The sequence below is a fragment of the Buteo buteo genome, chromosome 12 (genome assembly GCF_964188355.1).
Source record: "Buteo buteo chromosome 12, bButBut1.hap1.1, whole genome shotgun sequence".
NCBI classification, from domain to species: Eukaryota; Metazoa; Chordata; class Aves; order Accipitriformes; family Accipitridae; genus Buteo; species Buteo buteo.
In genome coordinates this window covers 25,151,425-25,175,029 of record NC_134182.1, presented here as the reverse complement: position 1 = coordinate 25,175,029, position 23,605 = coordinate 25,151,425, and the positions used below count along the sequence as shown (strand labels likewise).

At 42.6% G+C, this 23,605-nt stretch overlaps 1 protein-coding gene across 3 annotated transcripts in view; it reads right to left on the bottom strand.

Moving 5' to 3' along the window:
- The window catches only part of VIT (vitrin), a 57,310-nt gene extending 34,603 nt beyond the window's left edge, over window positions 1-22,707 (bottom strand). For all 3 annotated transcript variants that reach the window (XM_075043086.1, XM_075043087.1, XM_075043088.1), the window contains exons 1-5: window positions 22,517-22,707; window positions 6,847-6,916; window positions 5,296-5,361; window positions 4,126-4,282; window positions 2,037-2,170 (exon numbers count right to left, since the gene is read on the bottom strand). In XM_075043086.1, coding sequence (XP_074899187.1) covers window positions 2,037-2,170; window positions 4,126-4,282; window positions 5,296-5,361; window positions 6,847-6,877 — 388 coding nt within the window. In that variant the 5' untranslated portion in view covers window positions 6,878-6,916; window positions 22,517-22,707. The remainder of the gene's footprint in view (window positions 1-2,036; window positions 2,171-4,125; window positions 4,283-5,295; window positions 5,362-6,846; window positions 6,917-22,516) is intronic.
- Between the last annotated feature and the right edge of the window lie 898 nt (window positions 22,708-23,605).

Below are 23,605 nucleotides of genomic sequence, written 5' to 3'. Positions count from 1 at the left end.
CTAAATCACGCCACTTCATCGCCTGGGTCCCCCGAGGATTCCTCTTCTGTGCTCTTTTGTGCGGATGCTCATTCACACTTTAAACATCACAAACTCTTGGTGACAATATCCTAACTGGGAATAAACTGTTGGCACATTTCCAGGGTACAGTATCACATACGGGTCTGGTCTGCTGAAAGGGAATTCAGCTGGAGAATAGGGCACTCAGTTTAAGCTCTAAAGCTGTTCTGAAATTAATCCCTTAGGTGACTTTTTGTATTTTTATTGGGGAATGCTTTATGCAGCTCTGTCTTTTTATGACTCATAATTGTAAAAAAACCCAAAAAACCAACTCTTCTCTTTGTCAGAGTGAGATCTGTCTGCACTCAGCCTCAGGCTCCTGAGATGAATAGCACAGCCTTCCTGGGGTTTTAGTCTTCTGAACTTCTCTCTAAAATTCTAAAATTCCCACATTTTCAGTAGGTATAGTGGAGAGTTTTCTTCCTTTTAATATAAGTAATATGATATAATATATGTTATAGGATATATTATGTTAGATTTATTCTTGAGCTACTTTATAAACTGAGTAGTTCCACTGACATCAGTGAGAGCACTCAGCACGCATAAAATTAAGTGCATGAGGGACAAATCTTATCATGCCTACACATACCCAGATTTCTCATCATCTCCTCTTACATGTAACTTGTAACTTTCTCTTGTATCTTCTTTTATAGTGTCTCATTAATTAAGAATAAAGATTTGTTACTATAAATCAAAAATTCCTACAGTTTTATGGGATAACAACTGAGCAGCTGCTGAGGTAAAAAAAAACATCTTATTTCCCATTTATGTACCGGAATTACAATGTGCTGTTTGCTGGGGAAAAAACAGCAGCAACAAGTACAAGTAGCAATTCAGCGATTCCAGGAAATTCCTACTCATCCAAAATAAATCCTTCTCATAATGTAGCAGAATGCTGCAAAAAGTGCATCCACATGTATTAATGCAAACCTCCAGATGACAGTTCGTTTTGGTCAGTTTGTGAGACCTCTTTTGTTGCGCACAAACTTCCACATGAAAAGAACTTTTCTTTATTTTCAGTGGCTGTTCAGATCCTTCGACTGTTGACTTTTTCCAGGAATGATGTAGTTAACCAATATCAATTGGTCATACCTACCTTAAACCTCCAAAAGTGCAGACCAGCAAGAGCTGACCCACTGTATGGATGCAGCAAGAAGTTAGATTTAGAAATTGTATGTAAAGCAATGCAAATTAGACCCTCCTTTCACATAGGTAGAATGAGTGCAAGTGGGCTTAAATAATCTAAAGCTGGTGTAAAGGGGATCTAATTTACAAAAAAAAAAAAATCTGTGAATTTTGTCAGTGAATGCAAGTGAGCTGCTGTATATACTATGCGAAGAAAAAAGGAATGAGCAGTAAATTAAGATGGATTTCCCTGCACTGGGTAGATATCAAAACAGTTTGGTTAACAGAGGTGGGGAGAATTCATAACATACTTGGGATGCACCAATAGAATTGCTTAATATGGGGTTTGCATAAACACAGTATGGCTATATGTGGCTTGAGATGGGATGACAGAAGTCAGAAGTTACTTCAGAAGATGCAAACTCAGGTGTGGGCTGAGGATGCTTCAAGTTCCCTTAGCAGCACTACTTACAGGGTGGAGGGCAAGTGCAACAGGAAGACTTCCCGTCAGTACTGAGGCTCGGATTTCGTACATCATAGGAGGACTTAATGTGCCCTCAGAGAGTCAGTCCAGACTGCCTGTCACCTCTGGCAGTGGGCTCAGACCCACACTGGGCTAAACGGAGCACACCGCTGGTGGAGTGTACGTCTCTGCGGGCAATACAGGAAGCCCAGAATAAAAACTGTCTCAAGTGCATTATTCATGCTAAAGCTAGGTGGGATGGGCCTGTGGTGACTAAACAGCTCTTTAAAATGAGAAGGTTGCTCCCCCTCCGCCTGTTGCTGCCCGGCTGGTCGGGCAGTGGGGAGCAGCCGGGGAGGGCAGGCAGCTCCAGCGCTCACCACGGTACCTGACACGAGGAAGGACTCCCTCCAGCGTGGCAGTGACAGGGACCGGACCCCGTTGGAGAAGCTCCCGCGGTAACCGGAGTGGCCAGCGACTTTCTGGACGAGGATCTTCCCACCTGTGTTGTCAATTATACCACTGCAAGGGGAAACATGGTGTCTGAAGGTGGAAATTCCCGCCCAAAACTTAGAAACTGTTCAACAATGCAAGAGGTACGAAGCATTCACTTTTACTTTTAAACCAGGGGCTACATTGGAGCTGTGATGCTACTACTATGTCTGCTGCTATGAAATACTTGTGCTTCTTCCACATTGAGAAAGAGCAGTTTGTTACAAAGTGCTGTCAGGATCTGTTTGCTCTTCCCACTGATCTACTGGTCCTGTGTTTAAGACTGACCTAGTTGCACACCAGAACGAGCTACTGCCTTTGTTAAAATTCCTGCAAGCTTGATTGAGTAACTGAAGATGCAGGGAGAGGTACTCAGAGGAGTTTTTGGGCCACCCATGTGCCAGAAATACAAATTTGAGGCAAACCTCCCACTTGCTCGACTTTTTCTTTTGTAAAGAAATTGTTTTCTTTGAGTTCCAGTATGTGTTATCTGCAAAAAGCTAAGCTTGGTTCTGACCTCAGCCTTGAGTAAACTGAACACAATGTTGCTGGAAGCTGTAGAAAACCTGGCAGGCTCCATGTGCAGTGCACGTTAAATGGTGTTTGACATATGATGTAACGTGTCTCAAGACAAACAGAAAACCTTCAGTGTATGCAACCTGCTGTGACATCATTAGGAAAGCAGTCGCAGGAAGCAACTGTGACTCTAGAGGGTGGTAGGGCAGTAATGACAGTAATGACACTGCAGGAAAATAAGTAGTGGGCAGCAAACAATGGTGAAGAAGATGTTAGAGCTGTAGCTTTCTCTGATGACTGCAAGAAGCTGCTGGTAAAATAACTGTAAGGAAAGGAAATTCGCTGTCTGTGGAAATGCAACATATAAGCTAACAAAGCCAAATCCAGCTGGCCAACAAGGAAAACTGAAACCCTCACTGCAAGAACACAGGCAGCCAGCATTTGAACTACAGGGGTAATTGCAGTTACTATCAGTATTTTGTAACTTCTCTTTGAGACAAGCTCTGTGTGCAGGGACAAACAATTTCCACTGTGCACTAGTATCTGAAGGAAGAATTTGTCGTTTGAAGGCCAGTCACCTGGCAGTCATCTCCCCAGCAAGGGGCTGAGCAGAAAGAGCTGCAGCCAGGAGGTGGCAGCCCTACACCCACAGGCACGCTGGCCTGTGCACTGCGCAGTGCAGAGGTAGGGTATAATGTCCCAAAGCCTTAACTATTCAGCTTTACTCAAGATCCCAGCTATTTCACAGAACTGGAAGCACTGCACTAGCTCGAATAACTCCAAATGAAGCCACGCTATCAATCAGGTTTTAGAAGTTCTTACTGCATTTTCAGCTGAATGGATCCTGCTTCTGCATCCTGCCTACAATTACAGGGTTCGTTGTGAAGTTATTCTCCATTAAAATTTTATGCACATTTTTGCATGGCTAATAAAACTCGGCAAAATTTGTGCTATAAAATTTGTCATATACATTTCCTTGTCTAGTGTCCTTTTCTGTGGCAGGAAAGCACATTACTCAGCCTTTGATGTCAAGGACAGTTAAATTCAAATCTGGAGAACCAAAACCAATCCCAGAAGTATGAGAGTTATATGTATTCATCACTGGTGATATGCCTATTTTTTTCTGAAGCTTTATTAGCAGCAGCAGCTCCATCCCTATCTTCCACTTAAATAATAATAGTACAACAGTAATTTGCTATGCATGCATGAGAGATCTGCAAATCTCAGGACACTTCTCCAAAGGTTGAGGAACATGTTCAAACATGACTGATTTCAATCAGAATACAAGATTGACAGCACTTTATAAGATTGGATCCATTGCATCACACATTACAGATTTTCTACTAGAACAGCAGCCTGCAATCAAACTTACAAGGCAGTGGGACCTTTAACGAGTTTGAAAAGCCGAGAGTTCCCTACACTGAAATGACGGTTTTGTCTGAGTGCCTTGCTCATATAAACTCACTCACCTGTGAATTGCAGCACTGCACACACTGGAAAAGGAAGCATAGATGTCTGTGCCATAAACACGGTATTTTACATCTTGACATCCAGGAGGGCATTTTGCAATGAATTCTGGATTGATTATCTTCCCCGCCTTGACATCACAATCGATCTGGGGTACATCTGTGAGTGCAAAATCTTGGTAAAGTCGGATTGAATGTTTTCACAGCTGAGTGACCTTGTCATGAAATAATGAGTGACAGGGATGCCCTCCTCTTATGCCTTCATATCAATGATTTTGGGGTACAAGACATGTCTATGTGTTCTGCATCTACAATATAACACATTATAACCTCTGTACCGAGGGATGTGGCTGTAACTAAGGATGGAATAAAGAAGCCTGAGGATATTTCTGACCTTCAATGTTTGCTTCTCTGAAGGAAATATCCCTTATGACACTTTGCAGGAGAGAGAAAGAAGTATAGTCACCCAGGCTGTGGTTAACGTGTGAAGGAGGGGATAGGGGAAGAAGAGGTGGTTGTGACTCAGGACCAGGAAGGGCTGTGCACACATGAGGCAGGATGCTTCCCAAGGCTCCTGCGGTGCTCATGGAGCTCCGTGCATTCTATAACACCAGGCTGCAGCCACAGCCCATTATCTTGTCCTTAATTTTTAAAGCTATTTGCTGGGTGCAATTTACTTTGAACAAGGGGTTTAAGTGTGACTTCACAATGTCACAGCAGGCTTGTTTGTCAACTAAATCAGCAAAATAATCTGTGGGCAGAAATGGTCTTACAGCAGTATAACTGAAATTTATACAACCTAGTGCATAGGACATGCACCACTTGTCTCATGCTAATCAGCTACATATGCTTGGTGTTACAGCAAGTCCATTGCACACAATTATGTCTCTCTCTTTGAAAACCTTAGTGCTTGCTTAGATCCTTGTGTGGTACCTAATGACCTATGAAGATACATTTTAGTAGTGAAGTACACAATTTCCCCTTTACACATGTTCTGTAGCACATGTTACTTAGTAATTTGATTTCAATAAAAGAATGTTAGTTAGCATATGTTCCCATTGGCTCTGCAGAAAATTGTGAAGAATTACCAGAATATAACCTCACTTTGCACTTTTTTAATGCATCAGATGTGCCTGCTGTAAAGCAGCCAAGAATACTACTGGGACCACTTACATAGCTTAGCCTTTTTCATCTTCTTTGTGGTTTCCTTAGCTGCATATGTACATAGAAGAGACACACCTAAAACAAAGAAAACATAGTATCAGGAAAAAGGGGGACTGTCAACATCAGTCACCACAAGCTCCCGTGCACGACATTTCGCAAATTTGAATCAACAGGTTGAAAAAATAAAATGGGAATATTCTCAATTCTAGTATGGCATGTCCCAGTATCCTGTCCCAGCAAGGGCACTGATTTCTTTGGTAAGTAGAATTATAATTTGAAAAGTGTAATAGTAAAAGAGACATACACTGTTATGTTAAAACATACATCACAATATATGAATGTAGCTTACCTTGTTAAGTTTACTTGCTAAGTGCATGACATACAAAACCTCTTCATTCTCTGTGCTGATTTTGTAAGCACTGTATTATGGGTAATTAATAATTTCATTACAAATATCTTGACTTTTCTATTCACCTTTCCCTTTTCTTAGCTTTCAGAGGGAACTGAAAATATCTGTGATGTGCTGGCTGATCCTCTCATCGTTTGTTAAGTTAATCTTACTAGAATATGCAACAGCAGTCTTAGTTCTTTTTTTTATGTTCTTCTCCCCCTAGAGTGGCTGCAGTGAATTTGCAGTCTTAATCACTTCTAGAAGTTTTTCAAAAGAAAAATCAGTCTCACAGTGTCTGAAGTGACAGTGTATAAATGCAGTATGGGGCCTTTTGTCACTGGTGCAGTTGTGTAACCAAAACAAAACTGTAGTTAGGAAAAAAAAGGAGCGAACCAGTGGAAAATAAAGTGCAAAGTCCCAACTACATGACATGCAATGTTAGGGCATAATTTAATCTGGAGAAAGTAATTCGGTCTCTTAGTAAAGATAGAAGAACTATATAGATAACTATGAATTTCAGCTATTTGAATTTGAATGGCTATCCTGCCAGACTTGAGGATCCCAGCTAGAGGGAATATTGCCTGGGAATATCACAATTAAAGTCATACAGCACCATTAGGCTACGTGGTGGCTGGATCTCCATCAAAGGGAGACATGTAAGTAAAGTACACTAAGAAATCATGCTTGATCAACTGGAGTGTTCATGTAAGATGAATTGCAAATTCTGGAGTCTCTGTGTGTTTCCAAAAAGCAAGATCCTGTCTGACTGGCAGGGGAAAGAAAATAAGACACATTTATAGCCTTTGTCCTTTGGCACCTTCTTGTTCATGAAGAGAGCAAGAACACAGAGAATTGGGAAGGGATGCTCCCATGTAAGAAACAGCTGCTTTTTCTTTGGAGGGAATCTTTACATTATAGACATTTTTCAGGCCCTGTTGTGCCCTCTGATATGGACTGCATGCAGCTGGTCATGTACTTAGAGATCTCTGCAGGTTTGGGTAGCCTGTTTCTGAAAAGCTGTGCCAAGGTTTACTCCACCTGCCATTGAGAGCTTCATCAGCCATGGAGTCCAAAGGGAAGAGAAGAGACCAGCAGCCACTGGTCAGCCAGGACAGGAGAGTACAAACCCACAAACTACTAACTAACTGCAGCACATCAGCTGTACTTACCAAAGAAGGTTGCAATGACTGTGGCCTTCATGGCGAGTAAAGCAAAATCTGGATGTGTCACTAAGGAACACTGAAAAGGAAAAGAAGAGTACATCAGGCTGCATTTGGAGGTATCGCAGATGACACTGAAGGGGTGGGGGAAGAGGGACTGTGCATTCTTCTTCAACCTTTTACAGTCCTCACATTCTGCGTCCTCTTCTCATGCTTTGTAGAGCAGCTGATGTCCACAGAGGAGATGGTGTTTGGACTGTGGTATTCCCATGGACTAATTTTTTACTTCTGTCCAAGATTTGCCTTTTGCCTCAGGAAACCAAAATTTCACTCCACATACTTATTTCTGAAGGCAGTGGCAGGAGAGGTCACGATGGGTACAGGCATGCTCTGACAGCTACTCAAGTTCATTCACTACTCTTCTAAGACACAATCACAGAATTGTGTTGTCTGCACATCAAACCACACCATGTAATATCATAAAGATACGGGGAACATAAGTCCGTTCACTCCTGAAGGACGTTACGTAAGGTATCTTGCAGTTGTGCCATCATTTGTGAGCCAAATTACTGGTTTTTTTCCTTTTCTGAGGATGTGTGTGTGTGTATGCGCAAGCACCTGAGATTAAGAGCACTCTGTCAGAGCAGCTGGACGATGTTTTTTTCTAGGTCTGCATATGTAGTTCCTTGCCCCTGCCATCCCTGAAGCTCTTGGCCAGGCTGCAAGAACACAAATTTATCAGAGATAACCCGTCTCAGCTCCTCCTGAGCATCACCTTCCGTGCTGCTTTTGCAGTTACTTGGTGATTGTTGAGGGAATCCTGGGTTGGGCGCTCATAATTAATCTCAGTCATTAAAATACTACAAGATGCTTGACAAATATCAGAGTAAAAAGTCTGAGAGGGAGAAAATATTTGTGTGTTGTACAGGAAAAACTCAAGGATCAAAATAAACTTGGTCTTCAAAGAAACTGATTACATGCTTACAAATGGAAAGATTCATACTAAAATAAAAATTAGCTTGCTATCAAGGAAGAAAATACATGGAATGTTAAAGCTGCAAATGATCAGGAAAAGCAAGATATCTGCCTCCTGGAAAAATGGCAGTAGAAGATTTCACATAGCAATTCATGTACTCAGAAACAGGGCTTTGGCGGCCAGAGAAAGAAATTTAGACTGACAAGACAGATACAGGAGACAGAGAAAAAAATCGGCAATCTGTCTTCATATACAATGTTTCTACATTTTTTATTTTAATTGCTCTTCTTTTTCAAGCAAACCACATGCTTCTTGAGTGACGATGCCTAAAATAGCATGCTAGACTAAACTGAGTTCAGCCAGTTCTAGGCCTATATAATTTATAACCCTTTTTACATGGGCCAGCTGCACCTCTGATTTTTGCTTCTGTGCTACAGTCAGAGAACTTCAAATGCCAGAACATACTAACAGTATCAATTTCTAATAGTACTATGTCTTTCCTAAAACAGTCCTCCTGCTAGGCTGCTAAAGCTGAAAGCAACAGAGGTTGCTCAGGAGACACCGAACTGAATCCTGGGGGTGTGGAAAGTGGCTCAACACGGTGACTGTGTCTTTCTGCAAAATGATAGACAGTGCAGTTGGGGTGACCCCAGACTGTACAAGCCATAGCAGCAAGAGCAATTATGTGGTAATATTCTGCTGTCACTGTTAGTTTCTGTGAAAAAAACCTTGCCCATCTCCTGGAAGAAAAATAAATTTTAAGCATTTACTGCAGTGCATTTCCACCATGAAGCTGCTAGAGGAAATAGTAACAACCTGTAGAAGAGAGTTCAGAGGAACTTAGCTCAGATCCTTTTCAGTTATATGTCTCAACCCATCACCATGTCAGAGGTATCAAAAAATTGCCCTCTTGCAATAAGTTCTCACTTCAGGTCAATCCCAGAAAAAGAAAGAGGCAGAATAAGAGTTGCAAGTCATTTGCAGAACCACTGTGCACCATTAAAGACTATGGTGGCACTGACTTAGGTTTCAGAAAAGGCATCTTAATAAGAGCATTCCCAAAATCTGCAGCAAATATATTCAGCAGTGGCATATTTAAAGTCAAAGAGAGCTGTGAGAATTTGTCCTGACAGTATTTGGCTCTGTGCTGAGGTATTTCCATCTCTAGTTTAATTAGAGTAGAAAAGGTCTGAGATGGTAAAGGATCCATGTAAAAGCTAGCTTCATGGGTGGGCTGCTGTGCACTTTGTGGAGAGAGTCCAATACTACTTAACTTTTCCTGTCTTTCTTACAAAATGTATAATCACCTGTACCACCAGTGCTGTGCAAGACTTCTCAATGCTTTCTGAAGGCCCTGCTGTCCCCAAGGCCAGCTGCCCCAGAAGCCATCCCAGTCCTCTTGGGTGGCACTACCCCAGGCTTGGCTGCAATTGCAATTTCCACCTACTCTGCTGGTGGCATTGCTTTTCAAGGCAACAGAAACTGGGCTTTTTTTCCTAATATATTATGAATTTCCTGCAGAAAGAGGCCAAGAAATCTAAAAGGTGTTCACCTGTAAAGCATCTCAGGGGCAAATGAGTTCAGCAGACCCCTTAGCCTGCAGTAACAGATATTTTATCAATAAGAAAGTTAACAGAAACATTTAGACAAGGCTGTTTGTTAGATTTACTTAACAGATTTCTTGTCATAGCTACACATAAAAGCATCTTGTGGTGGACTCTGTACTTTTGCTGGTGCAGTTTATAATAGTATCCTGATGGAAATAAATTATAATAGTAAAGAAACTTATTTCTGCCATTAATTTCTACATTAGGCACTGGCATGCCAGGAAAAATGCATAGACATCCTGTGACACAGCTCTGGGGGCAACACTCTCAAGGGGGGTCCTGGCCTTCAGACCTTGGGCTGTCACATGGGGGAAAGTACAGGAGGATTTACACTGCCAACCATTAAGTGTCCGGCTTAAAGCCTCCAAGCTTTCCATTGTGGGAAGTCTGTGTGCATTCATTGTATTAGGGGCCTACGGAGTCACCTGATTTAAGCCCTATGAGATCTCCTATACTGTGCACTAGCATGGCATCCACTACTTCAAACTGGTAAAAGGAGCAACAGCCCGGAATAAAACAGTGTGGGTTTTTTTGTTCCTCTGGGAAGGAATGGGAAAGCAGAGCTCCAATCAATGTATACGACAGGCTTTTTAGTCTGTGTAGATCCACTGGGAGGTTTGGGGATGTTTTATGTGTAGATCAAGAATGATACTTTGCTATTAAACACAAAGCTATTGCTCCTTTGTTCCTTTACCAAATGAATACATCCCATTGAAACAAACCCAAAAGTTTCTACTTTGTGTTAGTCTGGAGTATGAGTTTTACTGAGATTTTTCCTTATCAGATTTCTATTAATGCAGCATTTGCAGTCCCAGTCCGTCCTGGTGACTAGTGACCATTCAGTATTAAATCTCCTAAACTGTATGCTGGATCTTTGTTTACCAGAGTACCTTTCCCCATCTGTATCCTTCAGACTGCCATAACAGAAGTTAACCTTATGTCAGGAAAGTAGTTAAGTATATGCATTACATTAACATGTGCTTAAATCCCAGCTAAGTCAAGTATAAATGCAGTGAGAAGCACCTCCTTTAGTGTTTCCAAGTGCAGATCCTATTTTACTTTTTAAAATCAAATTTCTATTTGAAAGAATGTTGATTACTTTTTCCCTACCACAAATACTTGAAAAAGCTTGAATGTTAGGGAAGAGCCAGAGTTAGCAAACTATTCTTTCTGCATATTAAGTAAGATTTTTATACTGACCTTTTATTAGCAGCTTGACTTTTATAGAGGTCTGAGAAAGCTGCTACATGCTACAAACAAACAGATGGTTTAAATCTGTATAAATTGTCACTGTATGGCAAACTATAACATTTTCTGAGGGAAGTGTAGGTTCTAAGTCCTTGATTTTTGGTGTCAGGCACTGCTGTCCATTCCACGTGCAAACTGAAATTCTTTGCTGGTGCCATGTGCTTTGTCTCTGCAGGAGTAAGCTGTTTATTTCCTGTAATCTCCTGTGCTGCAGAATTTGTGTACTCTCTTTTTATCACAATAGTGTGTGTTATTGTTCCCCTTCTCAAGGGGCTGTAATATCGCAGAAGCACTGGCACCATAAAAAAACAGAAGTGGACTTTGTTTGAAAGCTATCTGAGCAAGTAGCGTGGAGTTAACAACATGATCTGTAAGCACTGTGGGCTGAGTTAAATATGTGCCCTTTATGGGAAAATCAAGTGGGCTTGGTGTAGGTGTGAGTAAACTGGTTTGGATAAACAAGAGCTGATCATCATCTTCTAGAATAAAACATTTTAGATTTCTTTTTTGTTTTCTTTCATCTCTTTTAAAAGAATTGTTTAACTCTTTCTTTGTTTCATGCTCATACTCTGTCCCTGTGGTATTGTACCTTGCTCGGCAGTGCAATAGCTGTTCCTTTTGGTGCACAGTAAGTAATATGGCTAACACTTGCCACGTGTGATTTAGTTTCACCCCCTTTCTTGTCAGAGTAAAGGAATGATGTACCCTCAGTGCACTGTGTCGCTCTGAAGTCTGTACATTAAAAAAAAATAATCTAAGTGGCTGTTTATTTTAAAAAGGCAGGTAATGAGTTCTGCTGAGCCAGAAAAGCTGAGTTGATAACTATATTTCATTTCAGAGGCTTAGATTGCCCTGTAGGTATCCCAGGCCAGATCACAAAAGGTAAGATCCAACGTACTATTTTGCAAGGGTGAGCTTGTTTGCGTGGGATGCTGGACTTTACTCTTTAAGTGGTCTGAAATAGAATATATGCATCCAGGAATTAAAAAATATCACAGACCTCATCACCTTCTGCTATAAAAAAGGTAAGTGAAAGCTCACCTGTTTTCTTTCCTATATGAAGGAAATTGCAAGGGGCTTGCTATAATTGAACCAAAAGAAAGCTAATGTCTGTACTAGCACCATCTGCAAAGGTAGGACATCATACATTTTATCATATCAAAGAGAAGAAAAGAAATGAATTGCCCACACTGTTTGAGGGAAGTGTCAATAAGAAATTCAGGGTTTCCTGTACCATATGCATTCTTCAACCTTCTTCAGCTTTTAGAGGAGCCTCTGCTGTGGTTGCAATCCATTTTGGCCAGACAGCCGGAGGTAGGTGGAACCAGGCCTGAGAACCCCAAAATGCTTCCTGGAGGCAGTGCCAAGCTTCGGAGCACCATGATGCACTCTGCTTAATTATCCAGCGCCTCAGAAAGAGCTGACAAGGAAACTCAGGCTTTTATGGCTGCAGGCCTTTCCTTTGTAGTGCAGGAGTTGTCAGAAGTATCAGACGTTGCACATCAGGCAATTGTGTGTTTAAAAAAATGAACAACCAAGCCACTGCTAAACGAGTTTCTGAGCCTGGGGACAGCTTGTGCTTTTGCCTTAAAGAGTCTTTGCATTAACATACACAGCTAGCATTAGGATTACAGTCAGGGCTATTAATTTTGAGTAATTTCCTTTGCTACCTAAGCAGTAGCTACAGACCATTTGTCAGCTGTTTTCTGTGGCCACATGAATCCCACACCTGGTCAGTGGTGGTCTTCCACCCTCCCAGCAGCGACCCCTTTGACAGCAGGGGAATGGCTTTTGCCATTTTTCCTGGCCTTGTAGGCCTTTTGCTTCAGAGATGGGTGCTGAGGGCTTGGACAGTGCTCCGTTTCTTGAACACGTGCTGGTTTACACCATATTGCTATACAAGGGTAGCTGTTGGCCCTGCTTCTCAAAGTTCATCTGGCTGGCTTGGCTTGCTGGTGTCAGTGTGCGGTAACTACAGGCCGGTTGGGCTGTTTAGCCTGCTGGGTGGTCTGTGAACTGCCTGAAACGGGTGTAGGCCTATTGCCCCTAACAAACAAAACATGGAAAGTTTCCCCGTGTGGCCTGAAAGACCCTGGCTACCCGTGCACAGCAGTGTTAGCTCAGAGGTGGTCAGAGGTTACAGCCTCTGCTTCGAGAAGCCCCAAGAGTTCAAAATGATTCTGGAGAGAGCAGAGGCCTCACCTCCTGCAGGCCCTCTACAAAGTGATTGAAGAGATTCTTTTTGAGAGCGAGGGTGCCATCCCCAAGGGTACTAGGGATGCCTGGGCACATTCTCCCCTCTCTACTGAAACTAGACCACTGTGTGTCTGGGATGCTAAGAGATGTGCAGATGCCCCCGCAGCCTTGCTGCAGCCCTGTGGTTTGGACATTCAGATGGGGAAGAGGACATAGGGTCCTAGGACCTTCCCTCTCCCTGGACTCACTCTACTTTTTATGCAGTAATGGGCTACTCTGAAATGTATGCTTCTTCCAGGAGCAAAGCCAGAGACTGGCTCTGCTATGCTCCGAGGCAAACAGCAAGTCAGGCCCCTTCTCATTTGCTCTCTTTCTGACCCCACGTTTGGCATTCCTGGTTGCACAGGGGTCCTGCTTCATCACGGAGAATGGGGGATATCCCAATCTTTTGTGCCCTGGAGTCTTATGATGGGGGAACCTCTTTGGTGATGAAGGAAACATGGATTCAAACTCTCTGAGGCCACGGGCAGCCCTGATACAGTTATCCCTGATTAAGGGCTCTCACCACTTGCTTCTTATTACAAAAGCTTTGATTGTTGTGGCTGCCACATTATGTTTTAAATGGTGCCTACTCTGTTCCATGATGTCCCTGGCTCAGGAGAGGGCTAGGGGAACTGCTGGTAGCCAGTACCTCTCACGTGGTACCTGTCAATTCACTCTCAAGTCATTGAAGTGAGCTATGGGTGGATTCAGAGGTCTAAATTCTACCCAAGTTGCACTTTGGGCACAGGAGTCCTTTTTTCAGAGCTGCTTTAAGAAATGTTTATATGCAGATTTGCAAGAAGAATTTAGTCCAAAATAGCTCCGTTCAGGTAGGTATAATGAAAAGATGCTATACCCAGCAATTTAGACCAAATAAAAACACCCAAGCAGCCCTGGACTACTCATTTTGTGTTCATGCAAAGCCCTGAAATTAAACCAATATAAGGTTGAAGTAACAGTGACGAATGATTTTTGTACTTTCCACAGAGCTCTTTCAGAAGAAGGTAATTTATTTAAAACTATACTATGATTTAACTTGCTGGACCTTTCTCAGAGCCTAAATAAAACTGCAATGATTATACTTTTTCATCTGTCTCAGCAAGATAACCATCAATTATCCCGGTCTGACATGCCCCTTCCAGTGAAGGAAGAGGTACATTTAGAATATATCACCCACTCACAGAGAAAATATAATTTGGACTATCCAGATGATGATTTCTATGAGGGTCTACACTGTACTTTCCCAGTTTCTGTTAATGTATTATGCATTAACTTTTTTCATTTTGATGTGCAGCTTTTATGGCTCACTGGGAATCACTGTTAGCTCAAACCTGTGAATCCGTGTCCAGACAGCTCCCTCCCTCCATCCTCCTCCCCACCACGGCTCTTGTCTGCTCATGTATCTGCCCCCCTTGCTCCCAGGCTCAAGCCCATGCTCCCTCTGTGCACTGGAGCTTGCTCACTATAGCAGAGAACTTATTTCCTTTTTATAATTTAACTACCTCTGCTTAACATCAGTCAGATCCCAGCCAGGTACCATCAATCCCTGGCACTGCCATTTCCCCAAGAAACTAAGGGCAAAGGGAAGTACCTGCAATTCAGCAGTGCCTCAGGGCTGTGCTAGCTTTGTGGCTTGAGATTTGTGGCCACATTTCTTTCAATTTTTAGAAAATGCACATTTTCTATTTCCAACACATGGTTTTAACAAGTCAAAGTGACTTTTTAAAGTGTAATACTTGGTTTATCAGGTTGGATGCACAATGAAAAGAGCACTGACTAACCATGCTATTTGCACTGCCTGCAAACTAAGAATTATTGTAGTGTGTCAGAATTCCCCCGAAGGTACATATTTGGTCTAAAAGTGAAGAATTTGTGTTAAAGGCACTGAAGAAACTGCACATCACCCTGGGGATGGTTTTTGGAATTTCTGTAGCATGTTCAAACAAAACTTGACACCTTTTTTTTTTTTTTTTTGGTAGAACTTAGAAGCAGAAATTTAGCAAAACTTTAGGATGTTTAGGCTTTGCTTATTAAAGCTACATGTATCCCTTTACTACAAAAGTGAGTTATATGTCTAGGTCAAAAGCAAAACCGATCCTTGAGCATGTTAGTAAATTTACACGTTATCTCACAGAAAACTTTTATCAATTCAATATCTCATCTCATGCAGTCAGTATGACTATTGATGCCTCATGCCAAAGCCATGGACTGGTTGGATAAGGATTCAGAAAATATATGTAATTTTAAAATAGTATCTGGAACTACCCTGGCATGTGGCACTGGTTTGATATAAGGCAGTAAGTGGTGAAATTCATCAATGTCTAGTAATGACAACTTGATCAAGGAAGCATCTTATACAAAATATCTTCAGCAAATCAGGAGGCACCGGGGAAGCTGTAGAAAGCATTTTGAAAAGCTAGGCTCAAAACTGCTTCTGTGGTGGGAACCAGTGAAACAAAGTTAAGAAAGTAGTTTCAATTTGCATTATAGTTCTCTGTAAAAATGATAGTCGCATGCTCCTTGCACTGCTTAATGTTTTCCCTTTATATATTTTGTACTTTTAAAAAAAAATTATTTCTTCCTGACTAACTGCATTTTCCTGCTTGGGAACCTTTCCCTCCAGCTCTCTGATACCTCTCTGATACGTTTAGTTTAGAAAAGACCGACCTGTGCTACAAAGGTGGTTGCTACAAAAGGCAAATCAGGAAACAAACCCAAAACACCTTATGGCCCTCAGTCATCTTCTAGTGCTGCTTTGCTGGGACCTCCAAATCCTTTGCCTCCTTGCAGGGTCGGCTGCTGAGGGGCAGGATGCCCAACCCCACATCCCAGGACATGGTGCGTGGCCACCCCACCCACGCCCTGCAGGTGGAGCCCAGGCTCTCCCCTTCCTTGGGCATGGGATATAGAGGTGCCACCTGGATGCTCAGGATATGCATGAGCTGTTGTGGTAGCCAGGTGCAAAAGGCACATCTGGATCTCCTACTGGAGGTGGCATTCCTGTCCTGCTGATCTGAGCCATGAGGGGCTCCTAAGGCTCCTCACTAGACCTGCGCTTTCTCATACTCCTCACAGAGAACATCGAAGGCTAGTCTTTAGCCTAGTCTAGTCTTTAGGCAGAGTCTACCAATATTTCTGTGGATAAGCTGGATGCTTCTCTGCTGTCGTTTGCAGAGAGATCTTTGGATTTGGAAGCCTGTCCCGTCTCCTGCTCCTGGGTCAGAGGCAAGTCCTGCTCCTCAAGGTCTCATGGTGAAAGGCTGCAATGAGGATGGAACCTTATGCCTCGTTACTGCGGCAGGCTGACCTCCCCAGCTAGTGTTCATTGCTGCTTTGGCTTTGCTACAGGCTGTTTCAGTTGTACCCTTCCCGCCTGGTGCTGGTCTGCAGCCCACCCATAACCCAACTGACACATTCAAGCTGAGATGTCTCACCAGATGTGGCTGTTGTGGGGAGCCATTTGAAAACTGTGGACCTGTGAATACTGTTCCCATTTTTTAATGGCTACAGAAGACATCTCAGGACTCCATGCTGCTTTTGGGATGAAAGTGAGCTATGGGTTTGCATGGGTGCCAACATTATAAATGAGGCTATTATGGGTAGTGCTGGGTCTCTGAAGACATGCTGTTGGTGGAGGTGCTGGTGAGAGACCTGACATAATGTGGGCCAAGCTGTGCAGCCTTACAGCATGTGTGTTGGCAGCTCTTGACAACTGGCGGGAGTGGGCTCTCTAGCATAAGGGTCATGCAGACAACATGAGGGATGGCTATGCTTCCAAAACTACATCCCTCAATATCTGAGTGCCCTGGAGGGGACTTGAAAAGCTAGAAAACATGGTGGCAGAGAAAGTGGCTCCCAGAGCCTGGTCTCAGATACTGTGACAGTGTATGTGCAGCCAGAAATTGTTGAGAAACGTGTCTCAGGACCAGGCTGACACTGATTTACTAATTTTGCGTATTAGAAGCTTTTAAAACATGCTGTTTCAACATAGAGATGAATCACAGGATTCTGCTTCTGAGATCCCATGATCAGAAAGGAAAACTGAGCTTATCACATGGACTGGGAGCAGGAACTTGTAATTTATGGTCTTTTGTTTTTAAAACAAAACTGAGCCTGCAGACCTCAATATTGCATAATCCACTTCCATGCTCAGGAAGTTTGTTCTGAATTTTGGCTTTAGGAGATTACCATACAAGCTTCTACTTCAAATCTAATTATTGCTTAACTTGCGTATTTCTTTCTACACACAGATTTCACCATTGAGAATAGAAGATGTAGACCATGGAAGCCTGACACTTTACATCCCAAATTACCACTTATTTTGAGATGCAGTTTGGTGGAAAGACTGTCCACAAAGCAGGGTGAAAGAAGACTTGTCTGACTTGTGTGATGTCTTGCAGGCAATCCCATTTGTACCAAATTGTTCCATTACAACTACTCTAAACTTCTCTAATCTTTCCGCTCCCTCATCTGGACACTCCCCTCCTTCCCACTTAGCGTCATTTCCAAACAGCCTCTCTTTCTTCATATGCTTCATGTCCAAAAACTTCTGCCACCAAGCCCAGGAGAACAAAATGCTGGAGTTCTGCAGATGCTTTGCAAGAGAGTTGAGAAAGATGGGGTCCCACCAAGGTGAGCAGGATGGGGTCCCATCTTTCTTGGCTGGCTGGCAGCTGTGAAAATAGCCTCTGAAGTCATGGAGCCGTTACCCTTTCGTAACTCTGACTCACTGAAGGTGACCAGGGCCAGGATACACAGTACTCCTGCCAGCTTTCCTCTATGTCTTACCCTTGTTCTACAGACTCAAGGGTAAACTATGTAGTTGGGGAAAATAAAAAGAATGAAGCCTTCTGAATCCCTAAAAGAACCTGGCAGGGAGATCCAGAGGCACAGAGGTGGCCACGTCCAAACTTCCCTGTAAATAAGTGATTTTAGAGAGGTAAAAATTTCCACTGTTCTATGTACAAACCTGGAGGTGTTGGAAATCCCCAACTCATCCTGGTGGGGACATTAAAGGACTGCATGAAGCTACACAAAATCATTCAGAATTTTCCCAGAAATTTTGGCACATGTAAAACTGTCACTTGGCAATTATGTGCTTTTTTTCATATGAAACCAGCTGCCAGCTGAGAGTCTCTTGGCTGCTGTGTTACATGTGTTACATTTACAAAGCTATTTTATAAGGTGACAGGCTGAAAAACAGTTTGGAAACGCAAGTTGATCTTGCAAGTATTTTTTATATCTTGTGTCTATGGGATGTCCTGTAGAATGAGACACATTATGGATAACTGACACAGATCGTGTTCTTAATGTGCCACGGACCTCTTAATGCACTCTGAAGCTCTGGAGATAAAGCACAGGTAGGATGGACTTAATGGGTGCTAGAAAGCCAGTTCAGTCATGACAGTAAGATTTGTCAGGTTAATAACTGCTTAAACCTAGGTGATGTGAATGAAGCAGAGGTAGTTATAAATAGTCTTCCGAACGCAAATGTGTTTCCAGTTTGGGCTATGAGCTATAGATTTAGGTGCTCTGCTTCAAAAGGGAAAGCAAAAGCTGCAGATGGTGTTATTTTTTTTTAATTAAAATACATTTTCATGAGCAATATTGCTGGCTCCAAGTTATTGGGAAATTTTCCTTCTGATCAACATTTTCTGGTTTTTTTTCCAGGGCTCATTTGTTGAAAAATGAGCCTGAATAGGAAAGGCAGCTCAAGGCGACCCAGCCACGTTCTGCTGTGGAGGAGAGCAGAGATAACAGCTCCGAGAAGGTGGCAAGAGAGGTGAGGATGAGCCGGCTGCAGAAAGAGGGAGCGGGCGCTGGTCCTCTGCTGGCAAGGCACCAGCCAAGGATGTGGGAGCAGCCCTCAGACACCACTAAATGTGCAGCTGCCCCAGCCCGGAGTTTGGTGCAAAATGTTTGCAGAGCCCAGAGCAAATACTCAGGTAGCTAACCTGTGAGTGCCATGCTGTCAGGACTGCCCAATTCTGATACCTCCCGGTGTTTGCGAGGGTCAGATATATCCACACAGGCTGCAATCGCAGCTGGCCAACATAGCTACCCCATCGATGCCTTAGGAGCCTACATAATTTCAGTAGACCCCCGACTTGTCTGTGGGCCACAGCACTGAAAGAAAAGCTCATCAGTAATACATGCTCCTGTTTTATCTGCAGCAAGTCCCTTCACATCCCACTTTTTGCAGCAGTTTGCCTTCTGCAGGGCATTATCAGGAGTCAGTAAAAGGCAGTCTGGCTGCTGCCCTCCGTAGTGCTGACAGCAGCGCCCGCAGACCCTTGGGGTCGGGGGCTGAGAGAGTTCACGAGGGCGATGCAGGCTGTCGTGAGCCAGACAGTCAGAGTTTAATTTACTAATAGAGATACAATCTAAGCGGCTACAGACTTTCTGGGCACTTCTGCGGCTCTCCGAGCCTCTTCTGTGGCAGGGGGAGGCTGCGCTCCCTGCGCAGCATTCACCCAAGTTTTCCAAGTGTGAAATGTGCGGCAAAGAAAGGAACTGGGATGCGAAAGAGTGGCAGCTGCTCCAGGGCTGTTAGAGAGGCTCTTTTACACGCGAATGAACCACCAATTTGTAGTAAGACATTGTTTTCTAAACATAGCATAAAAACTGTTATCTTGCCTGGCTGGTCATTAGAAGAGAGATAATTATAGCCTCTGTGCGACAGCCTGGTGCAGAACAGGGGCTGCATTGTCCCAGGGCCCAGCTGAGTTCTAGCGCAGGCACCCCAGGCCAGCGCTGGGACAAGGGGGCTCCTTGTGCCCCGGCAAGTTCAAAAGAGGAATCGAAGTGCTCTAAGTAGGTGCTAAGCACCTATTTTGCTCTCTGACTCCGGCCTTAAAAACTACTCCACAGGAGAAAGGTGACGAGGGCAGAGCTGTGACTGCTGTAGCTCCATCCTCCCTGGCTTTAGATACAACACATACTATGGCTGTTATTTTTCTCTCCTTAAAAAAAACCCCAAACTCTAGGTTTTCATTTATTTTTGTTTTGTGTTTCTGCTTTCCAGCGCAGACCAATGATACCTGTATGACGGATGGGCATTCAGAGGGAAGGACATACTACCTGTTTAGGGTCCACTTTCTGAGCCCTGAATGGGAGGTTTAAACCTCAGCTGCTGCTGCAGCACCCTGGAGGAGTCCTGGTGGACTCCAAGCTTCAGCGGGCCAGCACATCCCCCAGGGCTGTCAGGAAATCCTAGACTATTGCTTTTCACCACCCATCCAGGAAAGATGGTGCTTCCCCAGCCCGTTGCAGTGGGCCAACACGCACCTCACTGCTCCGGCACCTGCCCATGCCAGTCCCTCTGTGTTCAGAGAGTTGGTGCCTATGAGTGCCACAGCGTTTTTTTTCTATGTGTTTAGCCAACGTGTTACATTGGAGGAGGAATACAGTCGTAGCTGCAGATGGTAAAACTGAGCTATCACTTTGATTGCTTGTTTCAGCCAGGTGCCCCAAATAACTTACCTATCATCATGTAGGAGACTTTTGGTAAAACAGAGACTTAAACATGCATGTCCCGAGCCTTGGGTTAGCATGTAAAGCTACTGGGCAGTATTTGCTGTCTAGAGCTTTATTTGTGGCTCAGAGGTGAAAAAGAAAAAGTTAAAAATTCTCCAGGCAGACCAGGTACAGTCAAGTCTTTGATGCCGCTGTTATGTAAACTTCACGTTTATTTTTAGCAGTGTTTTCTAAAAAGCAATGGCCAGAAATAATAAATAATTCTGTTGTTTCACGTGAAATAATTAGTCTGTTTTTCCAGTTTCTGTGTTCATACTGTAGCTCAGGTAGTCTCTTTTTAGAAATATTCCAATTAATCAAGTGTGACAACAAGAAGTGTAAAAATTAACTTCCTACTACTTCTTTGAAAGTAAGTAAGTAAGTAGCTGAGTGAAGAGGGAACACCTTGATAATGTCTCCACTAAAGGAAAGACTTTGGTAGGATTTCATTCTTATTAGACAGAAGAGAATCCATATGGGGTACCTTTCTTGCATCCCAAGTGTGAGGAAACCTGGTTTAGCTAGTAAAACTACTCGATTCAACCAGTCAATTGCAAGTCATGTGTAAGAATATTACTAGGAAAAGAAGTGTCTTACATAAAGTGGTAAGCAAGTTAAGAACATAACATTCCTACTACAGGTGGAAAAACAAAGCAATATTCAGATTTATTGGTAGGACAGTCGAGGTTTCTTTTTTTAAAAAAATATTTCTTATGTCTTGCATAACAGAAAGACAGGAAGTCTTTTCTGTAATCCCAGTGAGAACAACCCCAGCAACTCAAAGGATTAGAAAAAATATGCAAGCAAAATAAGTCTGTTTAAAATAAGACACTAATTTAATATTCCAAAAGTAATGTGTGTGTGTGTAATGCAGTTATTTTTGCTTGAGTTCTCCTTGCATCTCTGAAAGAGACCAGTCTTACAGCCATGATTGTCATTCAAGTGATGAACTGAATAAAGTCTGAAGAAATGGTAGTACAGATACAAAAACCCCAGAGATATTCTTTGAACGTAGTCAAATACAAGGTGTTTTTAACTTTAGGATATATGAGGTAAAATACAAACTATAAACATATATGACTCCATTACTGTTCTCAGTCAAATGTATTTTTAAAGCCATCTAAACTGCTTTTTATCTGTGTGTGCTCACTTGGTTTTGGGAGTTTTGTTTAAATTTTGGAGAGGTTAGAGGAAAAAGAATGTGCTCCAAGGAGGATCTGCCTTTGTAATCTGTAATTCTTTTATTGCTCTGAATGTGGTGTAGTTCCCATAAACTCTAGGAACAAAATATTTACTGGGGTTCAAAGTTTGCTTGGGGCATTTGGTTCATGTTTGTACTAGTCTGAGAGAAATCACATTTTGAAGAGACTTATCAAGACTCTAATCTCTCCGCAGAGAGCTGAATGGCTGTGGCAGGCTTGACAATGCTATTCATTTTTGGAACCTCACTAGCAAAACAAGCACTCAGCACAAAAGGTTATATAGCATCTAGGCTACTGTACTGTTCTTACATCTTTATCTATCATCTAGCAAGGGAGTTCACACCATATAAATACATATCACTGGAATAATACCATTTTCCATTCTGTATCTTGGGGATTAGTGTTCCCCAGTGTCAGGTAGTGCTGATTAATGATACAACACACACCTTCCTATTGATCAAAGAGACAAAAAGTCTTAAAAGCAAAACTGTTTTAAACCTAGGGAACAAGTTGCATTACCTATTACACACTATTTGAACAGTTGGCATATATATGCCTATTGGTGTGTGACTAATATACACTATTCTTTATCAAATAATTAAGCGCTTGCTGTTCAGGCAGCGAGTATATGTGTCCACTTTAACAGTAGGGGTTTAATGTTTTTATAAATACTTAATAAAGTATATATAATTTAAAGTACAGTTTCATTCTACATCTATGTCTTCATCTTCTTAGGTCTTTGATCCTATGCACACAGCTGGAATGCTAAACAAAAAATTATGTCCCTACAGTTTCTTAGCAGTGAAAATATTTAACTATTATCAACAGGCAAAAAAGCAACTCCCCCCTCACCCCCATAAATAAACATAGCAGAGAAATGACATCAGAATTACCTTGCTTGAGGTGTGCAACTTTTTATTCCTTTTCTCCACACAGTATGAAAGTGCTATTTTTTCCAAGTTTTTCTGCACCCCAAAGTCCAGCCAACATTATTCTACAGAAGGAAAGGCAGGCAGCAGAGGGAGGCCTGGACACCTTTTCTCTTTCAGAGAGGAGCTAATCAAACATTCCCATCAAGCTCCCAGCTCTGTGAAAGGCACATTGCTCTCCCTCCCTCTTCCCTCCCTCCCTCCCTCCCTCCCTCTGCTCCTCTCTCCCTGTCTGTCTCTCCTTCTCCCTCCCGCACACACAGACCTACAGAGCTCCTTACATTGATTTAGCAGCCGAATTAGGCAGTCCTATTTCAAATTCCTGTTCCCTCCCACATATTTTTGGTAGGGATTTCTATGTTTCTTTTGCACTAGCCTGTCAGATTTGTCAAGTTTTTCTCTTTTGGGAAGCGAAGCTTTACTCGACGGATGTTTTGGCTGAATTTTTTTCAGTCCCCCTGTGCAGTTCATCATTGAAGTAGAAGGACTACAACTAGTAGCTGGGAGTAAACTACACAGCTCTAAAGATTATAAATACCAGATTAATTAGGTACATGTCAGATTTAAAGAGGAAAAATAACTTTTGAAGAGACAGGCTGTGATGCCTTTGCTCATGTGAATAGCATCGTATTCCCCCAACAGTTTCCCTGAAGTCGGAGGATTAGTGACAGAGCAAGCCTGTGAGTCTGGGCACAGAGAAGTAGAAGTGTGACATGAGGGTTAGCATGGACTTTTTTCTGATGAAATTGGGGGTGCGAATTTAACAAAATGCTCTCAAGGACTTCTAAACCAACACCCATTAAGTGTGACCTGGCCAAATGAGATGATATACAAAATGACTAATTTTTTTAAGTATCTGTACAAGGATCTTCTGAAATTCTTGGGTGACTTTTAGAAGAAAATTTTATTGAGACAATCAAGATCACAGCATTTACAAGATTATCACAGAAAGGGCTGGTATCACATTCCAGGATGCTGGAATGCAAACTATGATCTGCAATTCCACCTAGGTATTCAGAAGTGTACGGATAACATATATGAGTGAACATACAC